Below are 21,685 nucleotides of genomic sequence, written 5' to 3'. Positions count from 1 at the left end.
AATATTATGCATGTGTTCTTTAAAATCCTTTGGTTCTAGCCCTCCACAGGACACTCACTCCTTTGTAGGCCCCCTGGCTTCTCAACCTCAATCTTGCTGGTTTCTGTCTCCTTCCTTTCTCTCACTTTCCTCACCCCACCTTTCCAGATGACACTCAGAGACTCCAGTTTAGTTACCTTCAACTCCCACTACCAACTCTGGCTGCATGTTCTCAACTACATCATAGTGCTCTCCCGACAAAAATGACCATCTACTCCCTTAATGTTACAAAGCATTTGAGAGACACCTGTCTCAGCCCTGTCTTTTACCTAGTTTTTTACCCGGTTTTCTGTTCTAGGTATACAGGTGCAAATCACAGTAGGTACCTGACTTGAAAGAATTTAGAGCTCACTAGGAGAGATGTGGAGAAGGCAGACAGTAATGACAGTTACTGCATAGTGTGATAAGTTATTTTTCCCAAATCCTAGAATTTACTAAGACAAAGCCATGACCAGAACCTATATGTTTCTATCCTTTGGTAAGGTATTTGAGAAATTCAAAGTAAATTTTGATTCTACCCTAGATCCCTAGTAGTGCAGAGTCCCATTGAGAAGGTAAGATAGTCAAGTAACATGAAACAAATAGCAGACAGTGCATGACATGGTAAATAAATGCTAAGGTGTGTTCTATGCAAAGTAATGGCCCTGTGTTGTGCAGGGAAAATTTAGGAAGGACTGGAAGAACCACTCCTTCACTTACTCATATGAGCCTTTTCTAATCCTAAACTCTTTAACACTGAATGTGAACTTCTAACCTTTCGAAAACCTTCAAAGTTGAACATGTCATGGCCCACTTTCCCCTCCTTTCACTTACTGTTCTTCTGTGCATATGTCTTTTGTACAGTCATGTATTTATTCTAATACATAATGATACTGATTCCTTGATCAGTCTTTGTTCAGAGAATATCAAAAAGCAGAGATGAACAGCCACTCTCTGTAAATATTAAATGTTAAGAATATTAAGGCTATCTTAGGCAGTTAAAGAAAAGCATGCTAAGGGAGTGGACAGGAGGGTTATGTCAGAACTATGTCTAATTAATGATTAAGATGACAGGGAGGAAGGGGAAGACACTATCAGGATCGATCACCACTTAAACAGTAAAAAAAAAAAATTGTTGAATTCTCATATGGAAATGAAAGGAGATTTGTTAGATTTAACTCTTTCAGGATTTGATTTTTTAGGTGAGCAGAGGTAGAAATCAGGAGAGATCAAAAGGAGAAGAGAAGGATGGATAGAAGAAGATATGGGGGCTGTGGAGAAAGAAAGGGAAAAAGAGGAAAACCCCCAGTCTGAGATGCCAACCTACAGAACAATGTTTTGTCATTTCCATTTTTTTCTTCCCAAATGAAGAAACCAGAGTTCAGGACTAGGAAGTGGATATCCTGATCACAGGGGACTTCCCAACAACGAACAAGTTCTGAGCAGCAGTTTCACAATCTATGACTAGATGTTCCCGCCCCATGAGATAAGGAAAGACTGGTTACTTTCAATTTTGAATCTGAGGCTTTTTTCCTCCGTTACTTTCAGTTTGAGTCTGAGGCTTTTTTCAGCACTATACAAAGGGACTGAGGCTGTTCCCCATGGCTGGTGAGTTGGGGTCCTTTTCTGACTAAAACCTAGGGATTTAGGTATTAAAAAACATTTTATTTATTGCTGTGTGACAGGCAGAAATAACAAAAGGGAGGTGAGTCAATGGTTGGTTGTGTAACTTGAATCTCAGGACCTGGTGTTGGAGACACCAAAGGAGAGTATAGTTGCCAGATGTCCTCAAGCCAGAAAGAAGGTAATTAAATCCTTTCTTTCAGCTCCTGGGAATCAAAGGCAGGGAAAAGACAGACAGAGTAAGTTATTTGTGTGAGAGACAACTCTGGAAGTTTCTAAACACACTTTGTAATAATCTCTTCTTCCTCTGGACTCCAAAGTTGTCATCCAGATCATAAACCTTCGTCCCAGAAACAGATCTGAGAGCCTTTGAGCTCTGGCCCCTTTCCCAGTCCTTATACTGAATGACATTCTTCATTGGTTTAAAGTGATTCCAATTTTCCCCCTTTCTCTCTAGGTCTGGTACTAACCTTTCTAACACAATATTCTGTGGGCTGCAATCACACTTTTTTAACTGGCCTCCATGGGCAGGTAGCTGTGCAGGACTTCAATCTCCAAACCATCCTGCACACTCCTTCCAGATCACCTGTCTTATAGACAGAAGCTGATAAGGTGTGAGAGATCGAGTCCTTAGCTATTCAGGCAGCTAGAATTCTAACATGTCACATAACTTTCTTTGGATCCTTTCTCACTTGAAAAGTAAGAGGTTGGACTATACGACAGGTTTCTAAGCCTTACTACATATATGAATAATCTATAGTCATATAAAAAATCAAATTATTGTCTCCTCCCTGACCCAGAATTACTTAATCTTGAATAGACTGCAGGCATTTATAATCTTTCAAAGATCTGCAGATAATTCTTATGTAGCTGGCATAAGTTCATGGATTTGTCTACAGATTAGAATTTGTAAGAAAGTTGGTTAGTTAGTTAACTCTCAGTTCTCACATTAGGTATTTATTACTGTAATTTTCTTACTCAGGAACATAAAATGGCTCCTTGTTGCTTTTTTAAAACTGTTTGAATTTTCCAGACAGATTTTCTACTGTTCAACATATATTTATCCATTTTTCCATTAATTCCTCTAAAGCATGATTTGTGCTTCCCCAAAATGCAGATATTTGCTGTATTTACCTCACTGGTACTTTCTTGTTGTTGTGTTTCTGTATCCTTTTGATTCTCCCTGTAGCATAAATCTTTTCAGAGTTTATGTCTCACCTCACAGCATTTAACTTAAGCTCCTAAAATTCAGGGGCTGTTTGTTTTCTTTTCTTGTCAACTTCATGATTCTGGTAAAGCATTTGGCTTGGGACAGAAGTTAAATGCATACTCGTGGCTACCTCTTTGGCTAGACAGGCCCATTTTCCTGGTTGCTGGATTGGAAACAGAGGATATCATTAGATAACAGATGTGAGAAATTGCAAGGTACTAAACAAAAAAAAAAAAAGTAAAGTGGTTCAATAATTATAAACAATTGAGTATAGTTGGCTATTGTCAACTAAAGTGCCGGAGGAATAGTATCCTATTTGAGCATTACTTCAATTTGTCTGGGACCAAAACTGTAGTCTTGAGGAGTTTTGTCCTCTAAAGTATTCTCTCCATTTTTATTATCACTGAAACTCCAATCCAGTGATTATTACAGTGACAACAAATAATCCCTAACAACTTTTTTTATACACCTACCATATGACACTTATTTCATAGACTCTCTCTGAATATTGAAAACTAACCATTTAAGTTTATGCTATTATTGCCATTTTATAATTAAAGAAGATACTTAGTCAAGAAGTCAAAGATTATGAAATTTGCCTTGGGTCAAATATCTACCTAGAGGAGTGGTTCCAGGTTAGCCTGACTCTCAGGATACTTTTCTTACTTCAATTTTCTGCAAAAAAATCTTCATATAGCTGCCCTGTCTCTGATCACTCCCAGGTCAGTCCAAACAGTAGCATTCTGCTTACAGTAGTATTCTTTCTAAAGCTCAACTCTCCCAGCTTCCTGTTTATGTCCCTCAGACACCCTGGAGGTTTTGTGACTCTGTTGACACTATTCCCTGCCAGGAAACCATGCCCAGCTTCCCCAGGGGACAGGCTTAGACCAGTTCTGGTCTCAGTTCCAAGCCTTCCCTCCTCTGGGCAGCCATCCTCCACCTGAGGCATGCTTCCTTGTGCATACGCCAATTATTTAAGTTATTATAGTGGTTTGTATTTTAATTATTTGCATATATATTTTTCCACTTGACTGAAAGTTTTGATTTCTAGGAATATCTTTCCAAAGTGGTATCCTCTCACAATATTAGAGTATCTTTCACAAACAGTTGCTCATTAAATATTACTGAATGAATTTGGGAGTGAGCACAGCTTCCCTCTGCTTGAGAACTCCCAATGTGCACTTATGGCCTATTAAAGAAAAGTAATCTCTTGTCAACGGAAAAGCAGTCAAACTCTGTAAAATAATTTAGCGAGGTTTATTCTGAGTCAAATTTGATGACCATGACCTGGAGCCATACCCAAGAAGCCTTGAGCAAGTAGACTTATTGTGGCTGAGTTACAGTTTGATTTTAAACATTTCAGGGAGACAAGGATTACAGGTAAAGTCATAAATCAATACATGGAAGGCTACATTGGTTTGGCCCCAAAAGGTGGGCCATCTCAAAGCAGGGGCTTACAGGTTATAGGTGGGTTTAAAGATTCTTTGATTTGTAATTTGTTAAAGACATGAAGCTTTGTCTAAATGCTTGGAATGTTAAGATTAGGTGGTCTGATAATCAGAGACAAGCCACCAGACATATATTTGTTGTTTAAATTGAGGATCTGCAGGTTTGTCTTGCATAGCTTTAGGCCTATTAATGAGTTACAAAGGATGTCTTCAAGAAGAAAGGGGAGAATGATGAGGACTGTCTGACGTCCCTCCTCCTGGCAAGCAATTCAGTTTTAGGATATCCCCTTGGCCAGGAGGGCAGTCCATTCAGTTAGCTGGTTGGGGGGAAGGCTTAAGATTTTATTTTATTTCATACTTACTTAGCTTGCTATTAAGTATTTTTCAAGAGTTGGGCCACACCTACATTTTATCCTTTTGTTCTTATGATCATTTGACTAATGATTTGGTAGATAATTATTGAATACTCCCTGAATGCTAGAAGTAGTGCAGGCCTAGTTCATGGCCCTTGGCCTCACAGAGCACAGAATCTAATGGTGAATACTGATAAGTAGGCTGAGAATCACAATTACGTGGAATAAAATGCTGGCCTAGGTGCCCTAGTAGCGCAGACCTCTGACACTCTATCTGGCCTGGGAGTGTCATGGAAGATTCCCTGACAAAAGTGCCATCTAAGCTGAGACCTGAGGATAAACACAGAGCAGTGGCAGGATGGGAGGCAATGAGGGTTGGGGGACTGGTATCATAGAGATCCCTAAGTAGGGGCTTGCTAGAAACTGAAGGAAGAGCATAGTCATTAAAATGTAATGAGCAAGGTGGGGACCATATCTGACAATGAGGCTGAATGAGAAGCCCTGGGTCACATTAAGCTGAGAGGTTCCATGATCAAATCTGGATATTGGAACACTCACTCTGCTTTGTTGTGAAGAAGAAATTAGAAGGGGGCAAGAGTAGATTTATAAGGTTCTTAGTGTAATCAGAAAAGGAAAGATGTTGGCCTAAATAGAAGTAATGAACAAGCAAAATTGAGAGAAGTGGTCAGATTTTGTAAATATTTAGGAAATAAAATCAATACATTTTGAATTGAGATGGAAAATATGACATAAATAATGCAGAAGAGGTTTAATGTCACCAGGTTTTGCTGCTTTCTTATACTTGGAGGTTAGATATTATTTACTAGTATGTGGAGGAGGGAATAAAGAAGGGATATAAAAAATGATCAGTTCTGCTTGAAAAGCTGATTTCAATGAGTTTGTGGGATATGGAGAAGAGATGTCTCATTGTTGGAGGTAGGGATGTTAATACTGTGATTCGTGTCTGGGCTAAATATATAAATTTGGGAGTCATTTTTTTATTATTTAATCTTATAACTAATACCATGAGAATGTATAGATTGTGAAAAGAGAATCTCAGGCCAAATCTCTTCAGTTATTTTTTATTCTAATTTATTTGTTTTTGATTGACAAAGTTGTATATATTCATCATGCACAATATGATGTTTTAAAATATGTATACATTTTAGAAGGCCTAAATTGAACTAAATAACATATGCATTACCTCATATTCTCATCTTTCTTTTTGTGGTTAGAACACTTAAAATTTATCCTTTTAAATAATCTTCAAGAATATAATACATCATTAACTATAATTACCCTGTTCAATGATTGATCTCTTGAACTTATCCTCCTATCTAATTGAAATTTTGGTTCCTTTGACCCACTTTTCCCCAACCTTCCTATCTGCCCCACTTCCTGGCCCCTGGTAATCACCATTCTGTTCTTTTATGAGTTTAACTTTTTTAGATTCTACATATAATTGAGATCTTGTGGTATCTGTCTTTTGGTGCCTTTCCCAGCTTATTTCATTTCACATAATGTCCTCCAGGTTTATCCATGGTCTCACAAATGACAGGATTCTTTTCTTTTTTAAAACTGAATAGTATTTCATTGTGTATATAAATCACATTTTCTTTATTCATTCATCCATCCACAGACACTTAGGTTAATTCCATATCTTGGCTGCTAAAAATACTGTTGCAATGAAAATGGAAGTGCAGATATCTTTTTGACATACTGATTCAATTTCCTTTGGATATATACCCAATAGTGGGATTGATGGATCATTGATGGGTGCTGTTTGCAAATATTTAAACTTTGTGTTCTAACATTTGTATATCTATTTTAAGATCAGTGTTTTTGCCACCTCTTCTAAAATACATTTATGATCTTACCTTCTGGAATTTACTAATCTTTTCTGAGTCCCGTAAGTGTATTGTTTGTATTCTCTTAAGTAACTCTTCACCAAGTGTCATGTAATTCAATTTGATAATTTAAGAGTGGGGGCTCAGAATTCTGAACCCCTTGATTTTAATCCATAAGAAGCCAAATTTCTTATTCATTGTCTTGACATGTATTCTTTAAAAAATGTCATTTTTTGTCAAAATTACCTTACATCTAGATGGACTGGATAACCATTTTTATAGAGTTAATTGATGAGCTATCCAGTGTTTCCATATACACACTGCCCAAATCATATTTGTTGTATTATTGTGACACCTACCTTTCCCTATAAAATATTACAATTATCCCAAGCAGGAACACATTAACCCAATGTCAACCTAATATACCATCCGAGAAGATCAGTCATCAATTCTAAATTTTGATTGAAAACGAGATCTTGAAGATTTAGGGCTCTAGATGCATTCATCCATTTATTCATCAATTCATGTATTTAGTAAGCATATTAAATGCTTTAAAGCATTTTGAGTACAAAGATGTGGCTATGGGTTATGTGTAAAAAATGCAAATTTGAACACATAGTGCTTTCACTAAGGAAACCAAACAGAGAGAAAAGGAAAGACCCTGCAGTCTACCAGGAGGAATTTCCAGTTTACATGAGAATATGGATTTTCACAGGAACACACATTTCAGGTAGATCCTCACCATCATAGGCTGTGAGCAAGAGAAAGAGAAATATGAACACAATGAATGTCTGGGAAGTTACTACCAGGCCCAGTGCCACAGGAGAAAGATGAGAAGCTATCAAAAACCTTAAGTGGGAATGAATTGTTAAACACAGCCTGTTATGAATTTTGTGGGGTAAGAGAACCCTACAGGTACAACAGAAAAGGCGTGTAATTTGTTGGGGAGATGGTGACCTGTAGTGTATCCTTAGGGGTCTTTCACATTAAAGAGATCTATATCTCAAGTGTTGGCTAAACTCTATAGGTTGTGCCCACAGTTGAAGGAGTCTTTTATTTCTGGCAGAGGACGACCACAAAAAAAAAAATCCTCTTAAGTTGTTGGAAGCCCTGGGCAAAGATGTCGTCAATGAATTTCTCGATAGCTTGGTGGAAAAAAATGTGCTGAAAGTAAAGGAAGAAGACAAGCAAAAGTATCATGGTGCCAAAGCACAAGACAAGGCCCGGGTTTTGGTATCCTCTCTCCGAGACAAAAAAGAAGAAGCCATTCAAGTACTTCTGGATACCTGCCTTCACTTGGAAGGAAAGCCCACCCACATAGAAGGTAAGAATGAATCTGTGTAGTAAGCATCTCAAATTTCCCAGATTCTATTCAACTCCAAGCCCAGGCAGCATCCTCTGTGATCCCCCTATCCTTCCTTTACTAAAGTACCATTTTCACTAAACCTATCATTGTCCTTTTAGAGGCCACCTTGTCTTTTATGGAATGGGCTCCAGTTTCCAATTAGATAAAATGCTGAGCCCTTGTGTATAACCAGTTCATAGAGATAGTTAGTAGAGACTTTGTAGTAAGGGATACCTAAACCTAAGCCTAGATTCTTTCACCTGTGAACTATGTGACTTTGCCCAAGTTCCTTAACCTTCCTAGCTCCCTAGGCATTAGTCTTACCATCTGTGAAATGAGGACAACTAAAGTACTTCCTCACAAAACTATGTAAGGCTAGGAACATAGTAATGCCAGGTATATGCTAACAATTCTCAAGATATCAACTCTTATCCAGAAAGCTTTCATCTGAGCTCCAGACTTATTTAGGTTTAGCTGCATATTCAGTATTTCTGCTTGAATGTTCCACTGACTTCATAAAACTAACATATGTTCCCCCAACCAAGTCTGTTCCACTTTTATCCCCTTTCTATCTCAGTAAACAGAACTAACATCTACCAGCACCTCCCACCAGAATGTAATTGGTTTTTCTAACAATGAATAACAGTAATTAGTAGAGTGCCTGGCACAGAGCAGACATCTAATTAATACAGGATAAACAAATGAAGGATCTATATGCAATAAATATTAGCTACTGCACTTATTATGTGGGCACTAAGATTTAGACTTTTCCAGTGCTTACCTATTTCTGTGAGTTATAAAAATATGATCAGGAGAACCCCTATAAAATGTATAAAATTTTCTAACTTTTCAAAACTTTTGACCCAGATTGAATTATGAGTATTATTAGAGCCTAAATGTTCTCAAATCCAAGTGCGCCAATGACAGACTGAATTAGCCATACAGTTTAAGATGAAATCTGCAGCCCTCAAATACTAGTGTTTACGAATAATGATAAATGATAATGAAATTATTGTAACCTTACTATATCAAATGATCTTTTTCAATAAGCCTTCTCTAGCGGAAAGGAAAGTTCGCACCACTAGGAAGCACATCCTAGTATGATAGTTGTCCAAGATTGTAACCTAGGCTGCATTCTTATTAATATTTTAAATTGGTCCTTTTGTAGGTGTTTTGCTTTTTCTCAAACCTGGAAAAATCTTGATTTTATAAAATCAGAGATGATGCAGCAAAGGGGATTAGAATTTAAGTAATAAGGGCTTCAAAATTATTTTAGCAGCCCCAGAAGTCACAATGAGCATTAAACTCTAAGCTGAAATAAGCTATCTGACCAGCAGAGGCTGTGGCAGGAAGGAGGCAGAGGTAGACTCTCTCAGGAGAGGTCCAGTGGCTCCCTGGGCTCTATCTGCACTCGAAGTCTCCAGAGTGATCCTAGGATGGTTTAGGTGAACTGGCCCAGTAGGCCAGAAAGCCGTGTGGGCTGGGCTATTAGAATAGGTGAAGGTCCTGGCCAGGCCAAGGGTATAATTCTGAGGTTTTCCGGCATATAATGCTGAGGTTTTTCCAGGACTATGGACTGCGGGATAGGAAGGATACAAGTATTTGTTTGTATGTTTCATTTAACGAACCCTTATTCATACAAACATACTATGTGCCAACCACTGTTAGTCCGAGAGATAAACACTTGAATCCCAACCTGCCAAGGGAAAAAGCTTTGTCTTACCTTGTACTAGTATCTTCCCTTTTGTGTCAATTTAAAGGGATTCCTGAGCATTTCATTGGGTAACAGATAAGACTCAGAAATTAAAATTTTTATCTAAACTTCTAATTTCTTCATTTCTTTCTCTTGCACTGCCAGGCTAATAAAATCTCTCTTTGGGCAGTGGACTGCATTATACTAGCTACTATTTTATAATGAAATAATCTGTTTTCATGCTAATGTTACTGTTGGATATAAGGTAGAAAGTCTGTCTAATTCCTCATTTTATCTAAAAATACTGTATCTATACATAGGCACACAATGGTCACTAGGAGATGACTGCTATGTTAAAAAGTTCTCCAAACCTGTAAATAAACAGGAAACTTGAAACTATGGATGAGAAACCATATGCTATGATCAGGAAATATCCCAGGACCCTGGATGCCTTCATGTTGGCAGAATTTCCCAGAATGGGGAAAAGGGCATGCATCACTGTTTAATCTATGAAAAAAATTGCTCAGAAAGTCTGGTATCCTTACACACTCTTATAACTTGCTCTATCTCTAGAGTTCACACATTATCATACTTTTAAGAAAGACATTTATTTAAAAAACATTATTAAAAAACTAATGAAAACAGATAATTGAAATAGAAAAAGACATTATAAAATATAAAAACTGAAAATGTCACACAATATAATATTACTTTTTTATTTAAATAAATTAATCAGAGAATGTCTTGGTTGGCTTATATAACTGAACAGAAATAACAGGTCTGTCCATTCCTTTCAGGGCAACAAATGTCATTGTTTAGACCTTGACAAACTTTAATTCTTGTTTCTGAATTCCTTCTTTTTTCCTCCTTCAAGGGAGGGCTCTGGAATTTCCTACTCTCTTGCACAATCTCAGTCAAATGAGGTCAAGCAATGTCAGATGATATTACATTTCTCTAGGGGATAAATCAGAGTGATTCAGAAACAAACATCTCCAAAACAGAGGTATTATTTCCTTGCATTATAAAGCACTGCTTGAAAAATTTGGTGTTGGTCATTCAGCACTTTGGAGGCAAGATATTCAGAGTTATGTCAGAATTTTTTTAAAAAAAATTGTCACACTGATGCTGGACACAGCACTTTTTGTTACTAGATAGCATTTCTGCTTTAAATAGCTGACATTACAATTTGATGAGGGATAATTGAAGCTGAATAATTCAGGATATAGTTCTGAAAAAATAATACGTTGGTGGTATAGGATTCAAGATTCTGTTAAGTGTCTGTATATGTATGTGTTGCATGGGTTAGGAGGAAACTGTCACTCCAAATCCGGTTGTTGTACTATCCAGTATTATAGCCACTAGCCACATGTGGCTACTAAGAACTTTAATTGTGGCTAGTAACACATATTGAAGTGACAATATTTTGGATGTATTATGTTAAATAAAATATATTATTAAAATCAATACCACCTGTTTATTTTTACTTCTTTAATGTCAATATTATAAAATTTAATATTGTATGTGAAACTCACATTATATTTCTAATAGATGGCACTCTGATAAATATTTACTCAATATACTCTTGCTCAGAAACAGTGGAAAGTCCACATGGATGGGTGAATACCCTAGATTAGTACCATTGGAAAAGTCAAACTGTTTTGACTTTTGGGTCCAGATTTGACTCCAAGTTATCAAGGTATTTTCTCCAGAATTATCAGAATCTATTATTGCATTTCTGGGTGAATCTGCTTTCTCTACCGGACACTTCTATCTTCTTTTCCAGTAACGATGCATCTCCTTACATAAGGGGTTAGATATAACTATAACCCCTAAGTGCAAAACAGTCTTCTTTCCAAGAATTCCCTCTTTCTCAAACTTCTGAGGTGATAAGTTGGGTCACCAAGGCAGAAATCACAATTAATATAATGTGATATATCCTGCAGCTCCTCCGGCAATCAAGGCTGAACCAGCTGAGTCAGCGGAACCTACAGATACCCTCAAGCTTTGCCCTTATGAAGACTTCCTGAGACTGAGTAAAGAACGGGCTGGAGAGGTGCTGTGTTCTATGCATGAGATAGCGAAGAGAGAAACAATTGCTTTCACCAAATGCATGATTTCTTAAAGCACTAAGTAATTCAGAGTGAAGATTATGGTAACATCTTTCACAGATGCTTCCAGCAAGGAGGAGATCATGGGGCTCTAGGCAGATTCCAGTTCTCTTGAAACACCATGATAAAATGCAGACACCTTTTGTTCTTCATTTCTTTGTTCATATATGTATTTAGGATTTATGACAATTTCAATTGTAGCCATAGAATCAAAATATTTGTAAGATAACATGGCTGAATAGTAGCTGTTTGCATCTAGTTGAAAGGCCTAGATATGAAGCATATTTTAAAAATGTAAATAAAGCATGAAAATGATCGAATTAGTATATTAAAAATAGTGTCAGAATAATAATTCTACCAAATGTGTATTCATAATTGCTGGAGCCAATGACAAATGTTTCTTTGTTTTTATAAAATTTGATCTGAACCTTGAATGCTAAGAAATACTTGACTAGGTAGAGAAGAAAGGGAAGAAGGATGGGTAGGAATTATTCTATTAATAGTTTCACAAGATTCTTGAGTTACCCTTTCAAATATACCTTGGTCCTTGCTCTGGGCTCTTGGGAGAGAGGAAGACAGGGTCTTCTGGTAGAGGTTGCGGGAGAGGGTAGCTGTACGAGGCTTTAATAAAGCAACACTGCTGGGCGTATGGGGTTTCAAAATAGACTCGGGCATAATCAAATTCACTGCATATCCACCTCCTGCAGATCTATCCCATAAAGGAGAAAAAGGATCGCACTCGCCTGGCTCTCATCATATGCAATACAGAGTTTGACCATCTTGCGCCGAGGAATGGGGCTGACCATGACATCGTGGGGATGAAGGGGCTGCTTGAGGGCCTGGGCTACAGTGTGGATGTAAAAGAGAAACTCACAGCCAGGGTAAGGGCCCCTCGCCCACCCCAAACTCACACGCATTCAACACACATCCCTCCACTAACTAGTCAGTTTTAGAAAACCTCAAATGCTTTAACATCCTCAGTATTTTTGTGTGTGTTGGCAAAACGAAGGTATTATCCACGCCTCTTTTGAGCTCCAACCATCCCAATTCCATGAAACTGGACAAAATGTGATTGGCGTGTGTTTTCACAATTCTTATTGAGTTCCAAAGTGAGGTGATTGGGAGTCGGCCCCGAGATTCCCCAGACAACTCGAGCGGTGACTGTTAAGCAGAAGTGCACTCATAACACAAATATTGAGCCTTGAACTCGATGTCAGGAGCTTTTCCTGCCACCTGGGATAGGCCTTTCTGTGAGACGGGAAGTTCCCAGCTCACACTGATCTAGGTTAGAGTGCAGAGGGACAATCCAAACATAAGCCAAACAGACAATTTCAGAGATTGTGTGTGTTTGTGCGTGTGTGTGTGTGTGTGTGTGTGTCTACGTAAGCGTGATAAGAAAGTCAAAATAAGTGAACAGAAAAGGAAAAAAGAAACATGAGAGAGAATTGGGGGGGGGGCACCTTCGATGGGGTGGTCCAGGGAAGCCTCTGTGAGGAGATACCACGGGAGGTGAGTTGTAACTACCAGAAGTAGATGGCTCTGGAAGGATGTGAGTGAAAGGCCTTCCAAGTAGGGGGAGCTACATGTGAAAGGGCTAAACTGAAAAGGAAACTGACACATGAGAGGCACAAAAAGACCAGTGCGGCTAACCTGAGGATGGAGCAGGGTCAGGCCAGAGGTTTGATTTTATTCTAAGCACAGTGGGATGGGTTTGAGAAGGAAAGTAGTGTGATGCTTTTATTACACATGGTGATTGTTAAATAAGGAGAGAAAAGATATAGCTCAAAAGGAAAAAAAGTAACACAAGTGACATATAAGCATAGACAGTATATGGAGAAGACAGTTTCTAGTATGTCAGCAGCAGCAGCAGGAGAAAGTTGGACCCACTGCCTATTAAGAAGGAAAAGACAACAGCTGTCTTAACTGAGTCAGCACTAGGTGAAGGCACCATGACAGAATGTTACATGAGTTTCTTGTGCTGCTCATGGGAAATCTAGGAGGTCACATAGCTGCAATGCTTGCTCTATTGAAGTGAGACGTTGTTCTTCTCCAGGGTATGGAGTCAGTGCTGCGGGAATTTGCTGCCCGACCAGAGCACAAGTCCTCGGACAGCACTTTCGTGGTGCTCATGTCTCATGGCATCCTGGATGGAATCTGTGGAACGAGGCACAGTGAGGGAACGTCGGATGTGCTGCCTTATGACACCGTCTTCCAGATATTCAACAACCGCAACTGCATCAGTCTGAAGGACAAACCCAAGGTCATCATTGTCCAGGCCTGCAGAGGTGGTGAGTTCTCAGATGGAAAATCCAACAGTTATGAAGGAGTTTGCAGAGAACTTTGATGCATGGTTTATATCTAGGGGGAACAATCTTAACCCACCCAGTGCAAATCCACTGCACTGAATGATGAGGAAACTCTGTCTATGGGGCTGGAATCATGAGGATTGTCTGGTCAGCTGAGAAATGTCTATACAATTTAATCCAGGGGAAGTGGTGAAGGAGATCATCAGAATCCCTAAATTGAAGTTAAACAGAAATAATTACTTTTGAGTGTTACGCCATCATGTAACATAATAACAGCATCTTTTTTCCATGTAATTATTGAAAGTTAAAGAGTATGGGGATCAGAGGACTTGGAGCCATTGCTATCAATTTTTCTTTTCTTCTTCTTTTTTTTTTTTTTTTTTCTGACATCCAAAAGGTCATGGCTCCTAGGAGCTCTATTTATTTATTTGTTTGTTTGCTAATTTAATTATTTATTTATTTTTGAGACAGAGTCTCATTCTGTTGCCCTGATGCCCTGAGTAAAGTGCTGTGGCATCAGCCTAGCTCACAGTAACTTCCAGCTCCTGGGCTCAAGCGATCCTCCTGCCTCAGCCTCCTGAGTAGCTGGAATTACAGGCGCCTGCCATGACACCTGGCTAATTTTTTAATTTTAGTAGAGACGTGGTCTTGCTCTTGCTCAGGCTGATCTAAAACTCTGGAGCTCAAGCAATCCTCCCACCCCAGCCTCCAAGAGTACTAGGATTACAGGCATTAGCCACCTCGCCCAGCCTGGGAGCTCTCTTTAAATAAAAAGCAGAAATAATGTAGCTAAGAACTAGTAACTATAGGATGATGTCACTATTAATTGTCACATTACTCAATGGCATAAGATAGAGAAGGCAAAGTGGTCTGAGTGTGTGTGTATGAAACTATTAATGGTTAAAATGAACATTCAAAAAGAACAAGGTGGGCAACTGTGATAGTCACACTGAGGGAGGCTCAGAGGTGTGTAGCAAGTTCATGTCTCCCCAGCAAACCGTGGGGAAGTGTGGGTCAGAGACTCTCCAGAAGCCTTGGCAGCCAGCTCCACACAGTCACCTGAGAACCCAGTGGCAGCCAGCTCCTCACAGTCACCAGAGAACCTGGAGGAAGATGCTGTTCTCAAGGCCCACGTGGAGAAGGACTTCATTGCTTTCTGCTCCTCCACCCCACGTACGTGACTTTTAGTGGCATCAGGGATTTTTGGGCCTGAGGCCACCTTTGAATGACTCTGGAAAATCAAGATAGGCCCCGTCTCTCAATGATCTGACTGAAATTTGGGGTTCTGACAATGTACTTTACATTATCTTTTCTTTACTGTAAGGACAGATTCTCCTCCCCCCACACACACTTTTAAAAATGGTACTTTTATTCTGAGTATTAAACTTTGCAATCAAATGCATACCAAATATCAGAGCAACTCAGTAAAAGGAATCCCATTCGCCAAAGACCATTTAAACATAAACGCTTGGTTTAGTGTTTTATTAATTACATTTAACATTTTTAGTAGAGATTTTGTGGATCCCAGGACTGGCTTCCCATTCCCAAATTTCAACTCCAAGCCCTTTCCCCCATATTTCCCATCTGGTTCTACATACAGGGATGCCATTTCATGCCCCAGTAGGAACGTGGATGCCCTTTGAAAGAAATAGAAAATGATAGGGTGGGACCGATTAGGTCCAAAACAGGGAACAGTGGTTCCATTTCACCTCTAGGTAATTGTGCTAAGGAGCCTTACATTCGACTGTTTCTAATTTGCAAATTCTTAATTTATTTAATTCTTATAATTTATTTAAACCTCCTCATTGAGGTATAATTGACATACATAAAACTGTACATATTTAAATTATACAACTTATTAAGTTTGGGGATAAGTATATGCCCTTTAAACCATCACCACAATCTGTCGTAAACGTATCCCTTCCCTCCAAAAGATTCCTCCAGCTCTCTGTTGGTTAACATTATTGTGTGTGTGTGTGAGATAAGAACACTAAACATGACATCTACCCTCTTAGAGAATATTTAATTATACAATACAGTATTGTTAACTATTGACCCTATGCTGTACAGTAAATTTCTATGATATATTCATCTTCTACAGCTGAAACTTTAGTTCTTTCATCCATTTTGTTGTTCGTATTGTTAAAGACAGCATGGTGTAACCTGTAAACCACCCTGGATCCAGTGGCCATTTTTGGTCGCTTACTGTATGAACATGGGGAATTTCCTTCATCTTTCTGAGCTTCTATTCTTTCATCTGTAAAGTGGGATAATTACAGTTATGTCAAAGCTAAGAGAATGAACAAAAGGCACATAGTACAATGTCAGCTCCAAGTATCCAAATAAAATCACTATGCAATCTCTTGCAATTCTCACATGCTTCCCTTTTAGTTCAACCTCTGGCAGTATTTTTGTTTTCTCTCTGTAGCAAATGAGTTAATGTCAGGTTATAAATTCTTACCCTTAAATCTGTTATTATACTTTCTGAGCTATGCTTTTCTTTTTACAAAAGTCCAAAAAACAAAAACAAAAAACAAAAAATAGTGAAGACCATAATCCATGGCACACCACTCTCTATCATTGTAGATAACGTGTCCTGGAGGGACATCACAAGGGGCTCCCTCTTCATCACACAGCTCATCACATACTTTCGGAAATACTCTTGGTGCTGTCACCTACAGGAAGTATTTCGGAAGGTAAGCTTCTCTTTCTGCTATTAGTCATTCATTTATTTGCTCTGGAATAATTTATCATTATTCACATTTCAAGTGACTTTGTCAGGCAAGCAAAAGTAGAGCGGTAGCTGGTATATGTCAGTTAGGTGTTGAAATCTGGTTTAGAAAAAGATGTCAATATATCCCATCAGGAGACCAAAATGATATAAACTATAAACTTGTATGTTATGGGCTGTAAGTTCTTAAAACTCAAAACACAGAAAGTATTTTGAATTAATTTTCATTGCTTGATGTATTAAATAAATATGGATTGGGTGGTCTGTTGTAATGGGCCCTATCCTGGTGACAGGGGGATAAATGGGGCACGAGTACATACGCCTACTGCGGACTCACACGTTTGTGAACGATGTGAACACTAAAAAAGTGAGTCAATAAACAAATGTGTGATCATGGTTTGGGATAGGATCCATAAAAACATGTGAAAGAAAATTAACATAATACATTCTTTGAATGGAATGGTCCAAAGGGGAAGACTTCATACTGCTTCCCCAACTTGGTACATTCCTTATTCCTCCTCCTCCTCCTTGTATATTTTTCTTCATAGCTCTACCAGCACCTGGTCAGTTTTATTTTCTTTATGCATCTAATTTTTTACCTGTATTTACTCAGTAAAATGCAAGCTTCAGGAAGACAGGGATTTGCTCAACATCTCAACATGCCTGGCACATAGCACACATTCAATTAATATCCATTAAATAAATAGATACATGAATGAATGAATACATTCCCTCCTTTTTTTAGAGAAATAGGATTGATATTAAGAACATGGGAAAGTATAATTGTTTTTAAATTCAAAATTGTAGAGAACAGTTACACTATGTTGGGAAAAGAGAAATACTCCTTTGGTAGATTAGAGAAGATTCCTTGGTAACATGAGTCAGGTTTCCTGTGAAGAGGCATCTAAAATGTTAAGTTCTTCAGATGAATAGAAATTAGATATTATAGTTTCATGGGTGTTTCTAGACAAAGACTAGAAACACTGGATTTAATAAGTGGGATCTCATTGATCAGTCCATGCAAAAGACTTCAGAGATCAGCTTGGTGGTGGGGATATGAAAGAGTCAGTGTTTGGGCCTTAAAGACAAGATCCTGGGAATTAGGTCTCCCTAAATTGAGCAGTCAGCCTTGGTAGGGGTTGAACATGGGAGAGCTTCCTTATGTAGTTCTTATGAACAGATCCAAGGGATACTTGATTGTCACATCTATAGGTCAGAAATGGAAAATAGAGGAAATAGAGGTTGAAAGGCCTTGGATTAGGAATGAGACATTTATTTTGAGTTAAAAAATACATTCTGGCATGGAGTGTCCATTCAAAGAGCCTGGTAGCCCTGGCTGAGAATTAGAATATCCATGAGCTTGTCCCATCAACCCCAGGTGCACCCCTCATTCCTGGAATTTCCTGGTTCATGGGACATGATGTTTTCTTTGACTTCAAAAGAGTCATATGTCATCTAGAGCATCTTTTTCATTTTAGGTACAGCAATCATTTGAAACACCAAGTGTTCGAGCCCAGATGCCCACCATTGAACGACTATCCATGACAAGATATTTCTACCTGTTTCCTGGAAATTGAACATAGTAAGTATGGAGAGTTGCTGTGGGTGGGTGAAATAAATGGGAGAGTAATGATGGTGGTGAGGTCCAATACCAATGGCAGCTGACTGCTTGGATGGTGAAATTAGTGTTCTTCGTTGATTTAGTTTATTGATTTTTTGATATTTTTTATTCTACTTATATGAATTTGAATTTCTCCAACTGTGTAGTAAATTAATTAAGCAATTAATAAATCAAAGAGGTAAGGAAATCCAAAGCAGGCTATGATAAACAATGAAAGATCATGGTAGTAGTTATTGAAATAGAAATGTACTCAGGCCTCCATTATTGCTTATATTGATTTATCTCTCATTCTCTCTCTGTCTCTTTCTCTCTCTCATTCTTTCTCTTCCTTCCTCTCTCTCTCTCTCTCTGTCTCACACACACACACATACACACACACAGAGTTACCAAACATTGCATCACACCCTGAGGAAAAAAAAAGCAGAATAAACAGAGATGCTAACTATGGAGAAAGCAGGACTTTGGCCTTCTGAGTGCAGATGTCACATGACTAACATTGAGCTAACTACCATTACCAGACCAAAAAAAAAAAAAATACCTTGGACTGCAACGTTTATATTGAGGTAGGCTCTGATTCTCAGACTGTCCTCAGACCGTTCTCACAGTGTACATCACGGAGTCTGCTTTTTAGACCCTCAGTTACTATTCAGAAAGTCCTTCAGGCTCCCATGTTAACACTTAACCGTTTTTGGATTTGGTCAAAATATTTTAGAATGGGTACATTGAGCTTAGACCCAAGGACTACTTTTTTCAATGGTAACTACTTTATATCATACTATGTAATAAGCATATTATTAATCACCTTCTCAGAAACACATTTAAGATTGTGTTTTATATCAAATAATAACATTTATCCGAATATCTCAAATATTTACTCACATAAACTTTTACTCTTGGTTTCTGACAATTTAGTTGCAAAACTGCATAAATATTTCACTGAACAGCTTCCAGTTGGTGCCTAATTCATCCAATAAGACCACATTTGGACGTTGAAATATTTGTTTCATTAATATTTGCCCACACTTACCATGCACTAGGTTCTGTTCTAGATGCTTGGAATATACCAGTGAACAAAATAAAAGGATTCCTTACCCTCAGAAAGCTTATATTCAAGTGAATAAAGACAGACTCTAAATACATAAACAGGTAAATACAGAGGTCAGAAAGTAATACAAATGAGCAGAGTAGGGAGTGAACTAGTGAAAAGTGTCCCAGCACAGAATAAAGCAATTGCAAAGGCCCTGGGGCAGAAATGTGCTAAACATGTTTAAAGAACTGCAATGAGACATTGTGAGTGAACGAGAACTGCAGTGGGGAAAATGACAGAGACAAATTTCAATGAAATGGGGATGCGGCTGATCCCATGGGCCTTGGTGATAACATGGTAAATCTTTTAAAAGTTTCATCTGGAGTAAGTTAAGAAATGCTTTAAGTGCTTTTGAACAGAGAAGTAAAATACTCTAACTTAGGTTTTACAAAGATTATCCTGAGTACGTTTTGGTGAATAGTCTGCATAGGTCATAAATGGAAGTAAAGGGAAACAACAAGAGCTCATGGAAGAGGATGAAAGAAAAATCATGATGAGAGATGGATGAAGGCTACAAGGAATATCTATCATGACCTTCTATTTTTTCTCTTTCCTGCAGGAAACCACAGGTAGCCCAGCCCTCCTTTATAAACTTCAGGAAGCACCTTTGCCAGTACATTGTACAACACATTAATTTAACCTTTTATTTTCTGATAAGAAGTCTGCTGTTCTTATCTTTTTTCCTCTGACTATAGGGTGCCTTTTGCTCTGGCTATTTTAAAAGTTTCTCATCACTGGATTTAAGGAAGTTAATTATGATATGTCTTGTATAGTTTTCTTAATTTTGCTTGTGCTTGGGGTTCCTTGAGATTCTTGGATCTCTTTGTTTACAGTTTTCATCAATTTTTTTTAAAACAAACTATTTTTTAAAAAAATGGTTTCTATTGCTATATCGTCAATATTTTCCTACATAATGTTTACTTGTCTTTTTTTTTTTTTTAACAAAGGCGTGTTCCATTTGTGAACCTTCATGAAGGTGTGTGTTTCTGATTTGTACTCTTTTCTGTATGTGCGTTAAGCTGGGATAAAATTTCCAAAAATGATGTCAAGAGGAATTCTTGAGCAGTAAGATTATAGCTCATTTGTTTTCTTTCTATTTTCCTATAGTAAACTAATGAATGTTATAAAAATAAATGAAGGATTAAAAAAAAACTACTTTTAATTTTATTGAGTATATTTTTTATTTCAGGCATTGCTTTCAATTCTAGTACCCTGAATTAGATCTTTCCAATATCTGAATTCTACTTCCCTGCTTAACATGTTCGATTTATCTTCTGTAATTTATGGATAGAGTTTAATAACTATTGTGCTGGCTTTAATCTATTAATTCTATCCTGTGCATTTTTTCAGGGTCAGCATCAATTGATTAATTTTTCTTCTCATATGTATTGTATTTCCTTGTTTCTTTTTATACCTGGCAATTTTGTATTGGATGCCAGCCACTGCTAATTTTACCTTCTTTGGGGACAGGTATTTTTGTATTTCTGCATATATCCTTGAGCAGTTAATTTATGTGGAAATAATTTAATCCTTTTGGTTTCATTTTTAAGATTGTTTTAGGTAGGACCAGAAAAGCTTTTAGTCTACAGTTAATTTCACCTCACCTATGAAGCAATCTCTTTCCTTGTACCCTACCCATGTGCCTAATGTTTCATAAATTATGTTTCTACTCTGCCCTGATGGCACTATTCCTGGCTCAGCCTGAGCTCCCCTTATTGTTCCTTGTAATTCTTATGGCTGTTTTTTTCCTGGTCTCTTGTGTTTACCTCATAAGTATGCACGATAAGTACTTAGCTGAAGATTTGAGGGAACTTTATGTTTCCAGGTATTCTCTCTCTCTCTCTCTCTCTCACTCTTTCTCTCTGGCACTTACCCCTGCAAATTCTAGCCAGCTTTTCATATCCATATTACCAGCTCCTTCTTCTAACCTCAGACAAGCACTAGACTCGGTCCAGATTCTTGTTCAGTGCACTACAACCTGGAATATCTCTCTAAGCAATAAACTGAAACAATTCTAGGGCTCACCTAGTTTTTTTCTCAACTGTCAGAGATAAATATCCTTCATTGTCTGGTGTGCAGTATCATGAAAATGGTAGTTTTGTACTTTTTTCTGTGGTTTTTTTTTTTTGTTCGTTTGTTTTGTTTGGGATGTTTTGTGAAGAATGGTGGATCATGTCCCTGTTACTCCACATTGGCTACAAGTAGGAGTCTTTTGCTCTTTTCAATATTTAATTGAATAGTATGCTGAGAGTCCTTCTATACTATGTCAATAGATATAGCCTTTACCCTATAAAG

General features: G+C 37.9%; 1 protein-coding gene across 2 annotated transcripts; it reads left to right on the top strand.

The window, feature by feature from the left end:
* The first annotated feature begins 1,542 nt into the window (after positions 1–1,542).
* LOC138383872 (caspase-13-like) lies at positions 1,543–20,481 on the top strand. 2 transcript variants are annotated; one of them, XM_069468998.1, is made up of 9 exons: positions 1,543–1,626; positions 7,566–7,823; positions 11,481–11,590; positions 12,353–12,526; positions 13,699–13,933; positions 14,945–15,124; positions 16,538–16,647; positions 18,161–18,264; positions 19,950–20,480. In XM_069468998.1, exons 1-8 carry the CDS (start codon positions 1,620–1,622, stop codon positions 18,257–18,259), a joined length of 1,173 nt encoding a protein of 390 aa, XP_069325099.1. In that variant the 5' UTR covers positions 1,543–1,619; the 3' UTR covers positions 18,260–18,264; positions 19,950–20,480. The 2 variants fall into 2 exon arrangements, with proteins under 2 accessions (XP_069325099.1, XP_069325098.1); XM_069468997.1 differs by lacking the exon at positions 1,543–1,626 and adding an exon at positions 1,730–1,822 and having other exon boundaries at positions 19,950–20,481.
* Positions 20,482–21,685: the final 1,204 nt, after the last annotated feature.

This window comes from Eulemur rufifrons, chromosome 6, assembly GCF_041146395.1.
Source record: "Eulemur rufifrons isolate Redbay chromosome 6, OSU_ERuf_1, whole genome shotgun sequence".
In the NCBI taxonomy this organism is placed as follows: Eukaryota; Metazoa; Chordata; class Mammalia; order Primates; family Lemuridae; genus Eulemur; species Eulemur rufifrons.
The sequence above is the reverse complement of the archived record's forward strand: the minus strand, read 5'-3'. Positions and strand labels throughout refer to the sequence as shown.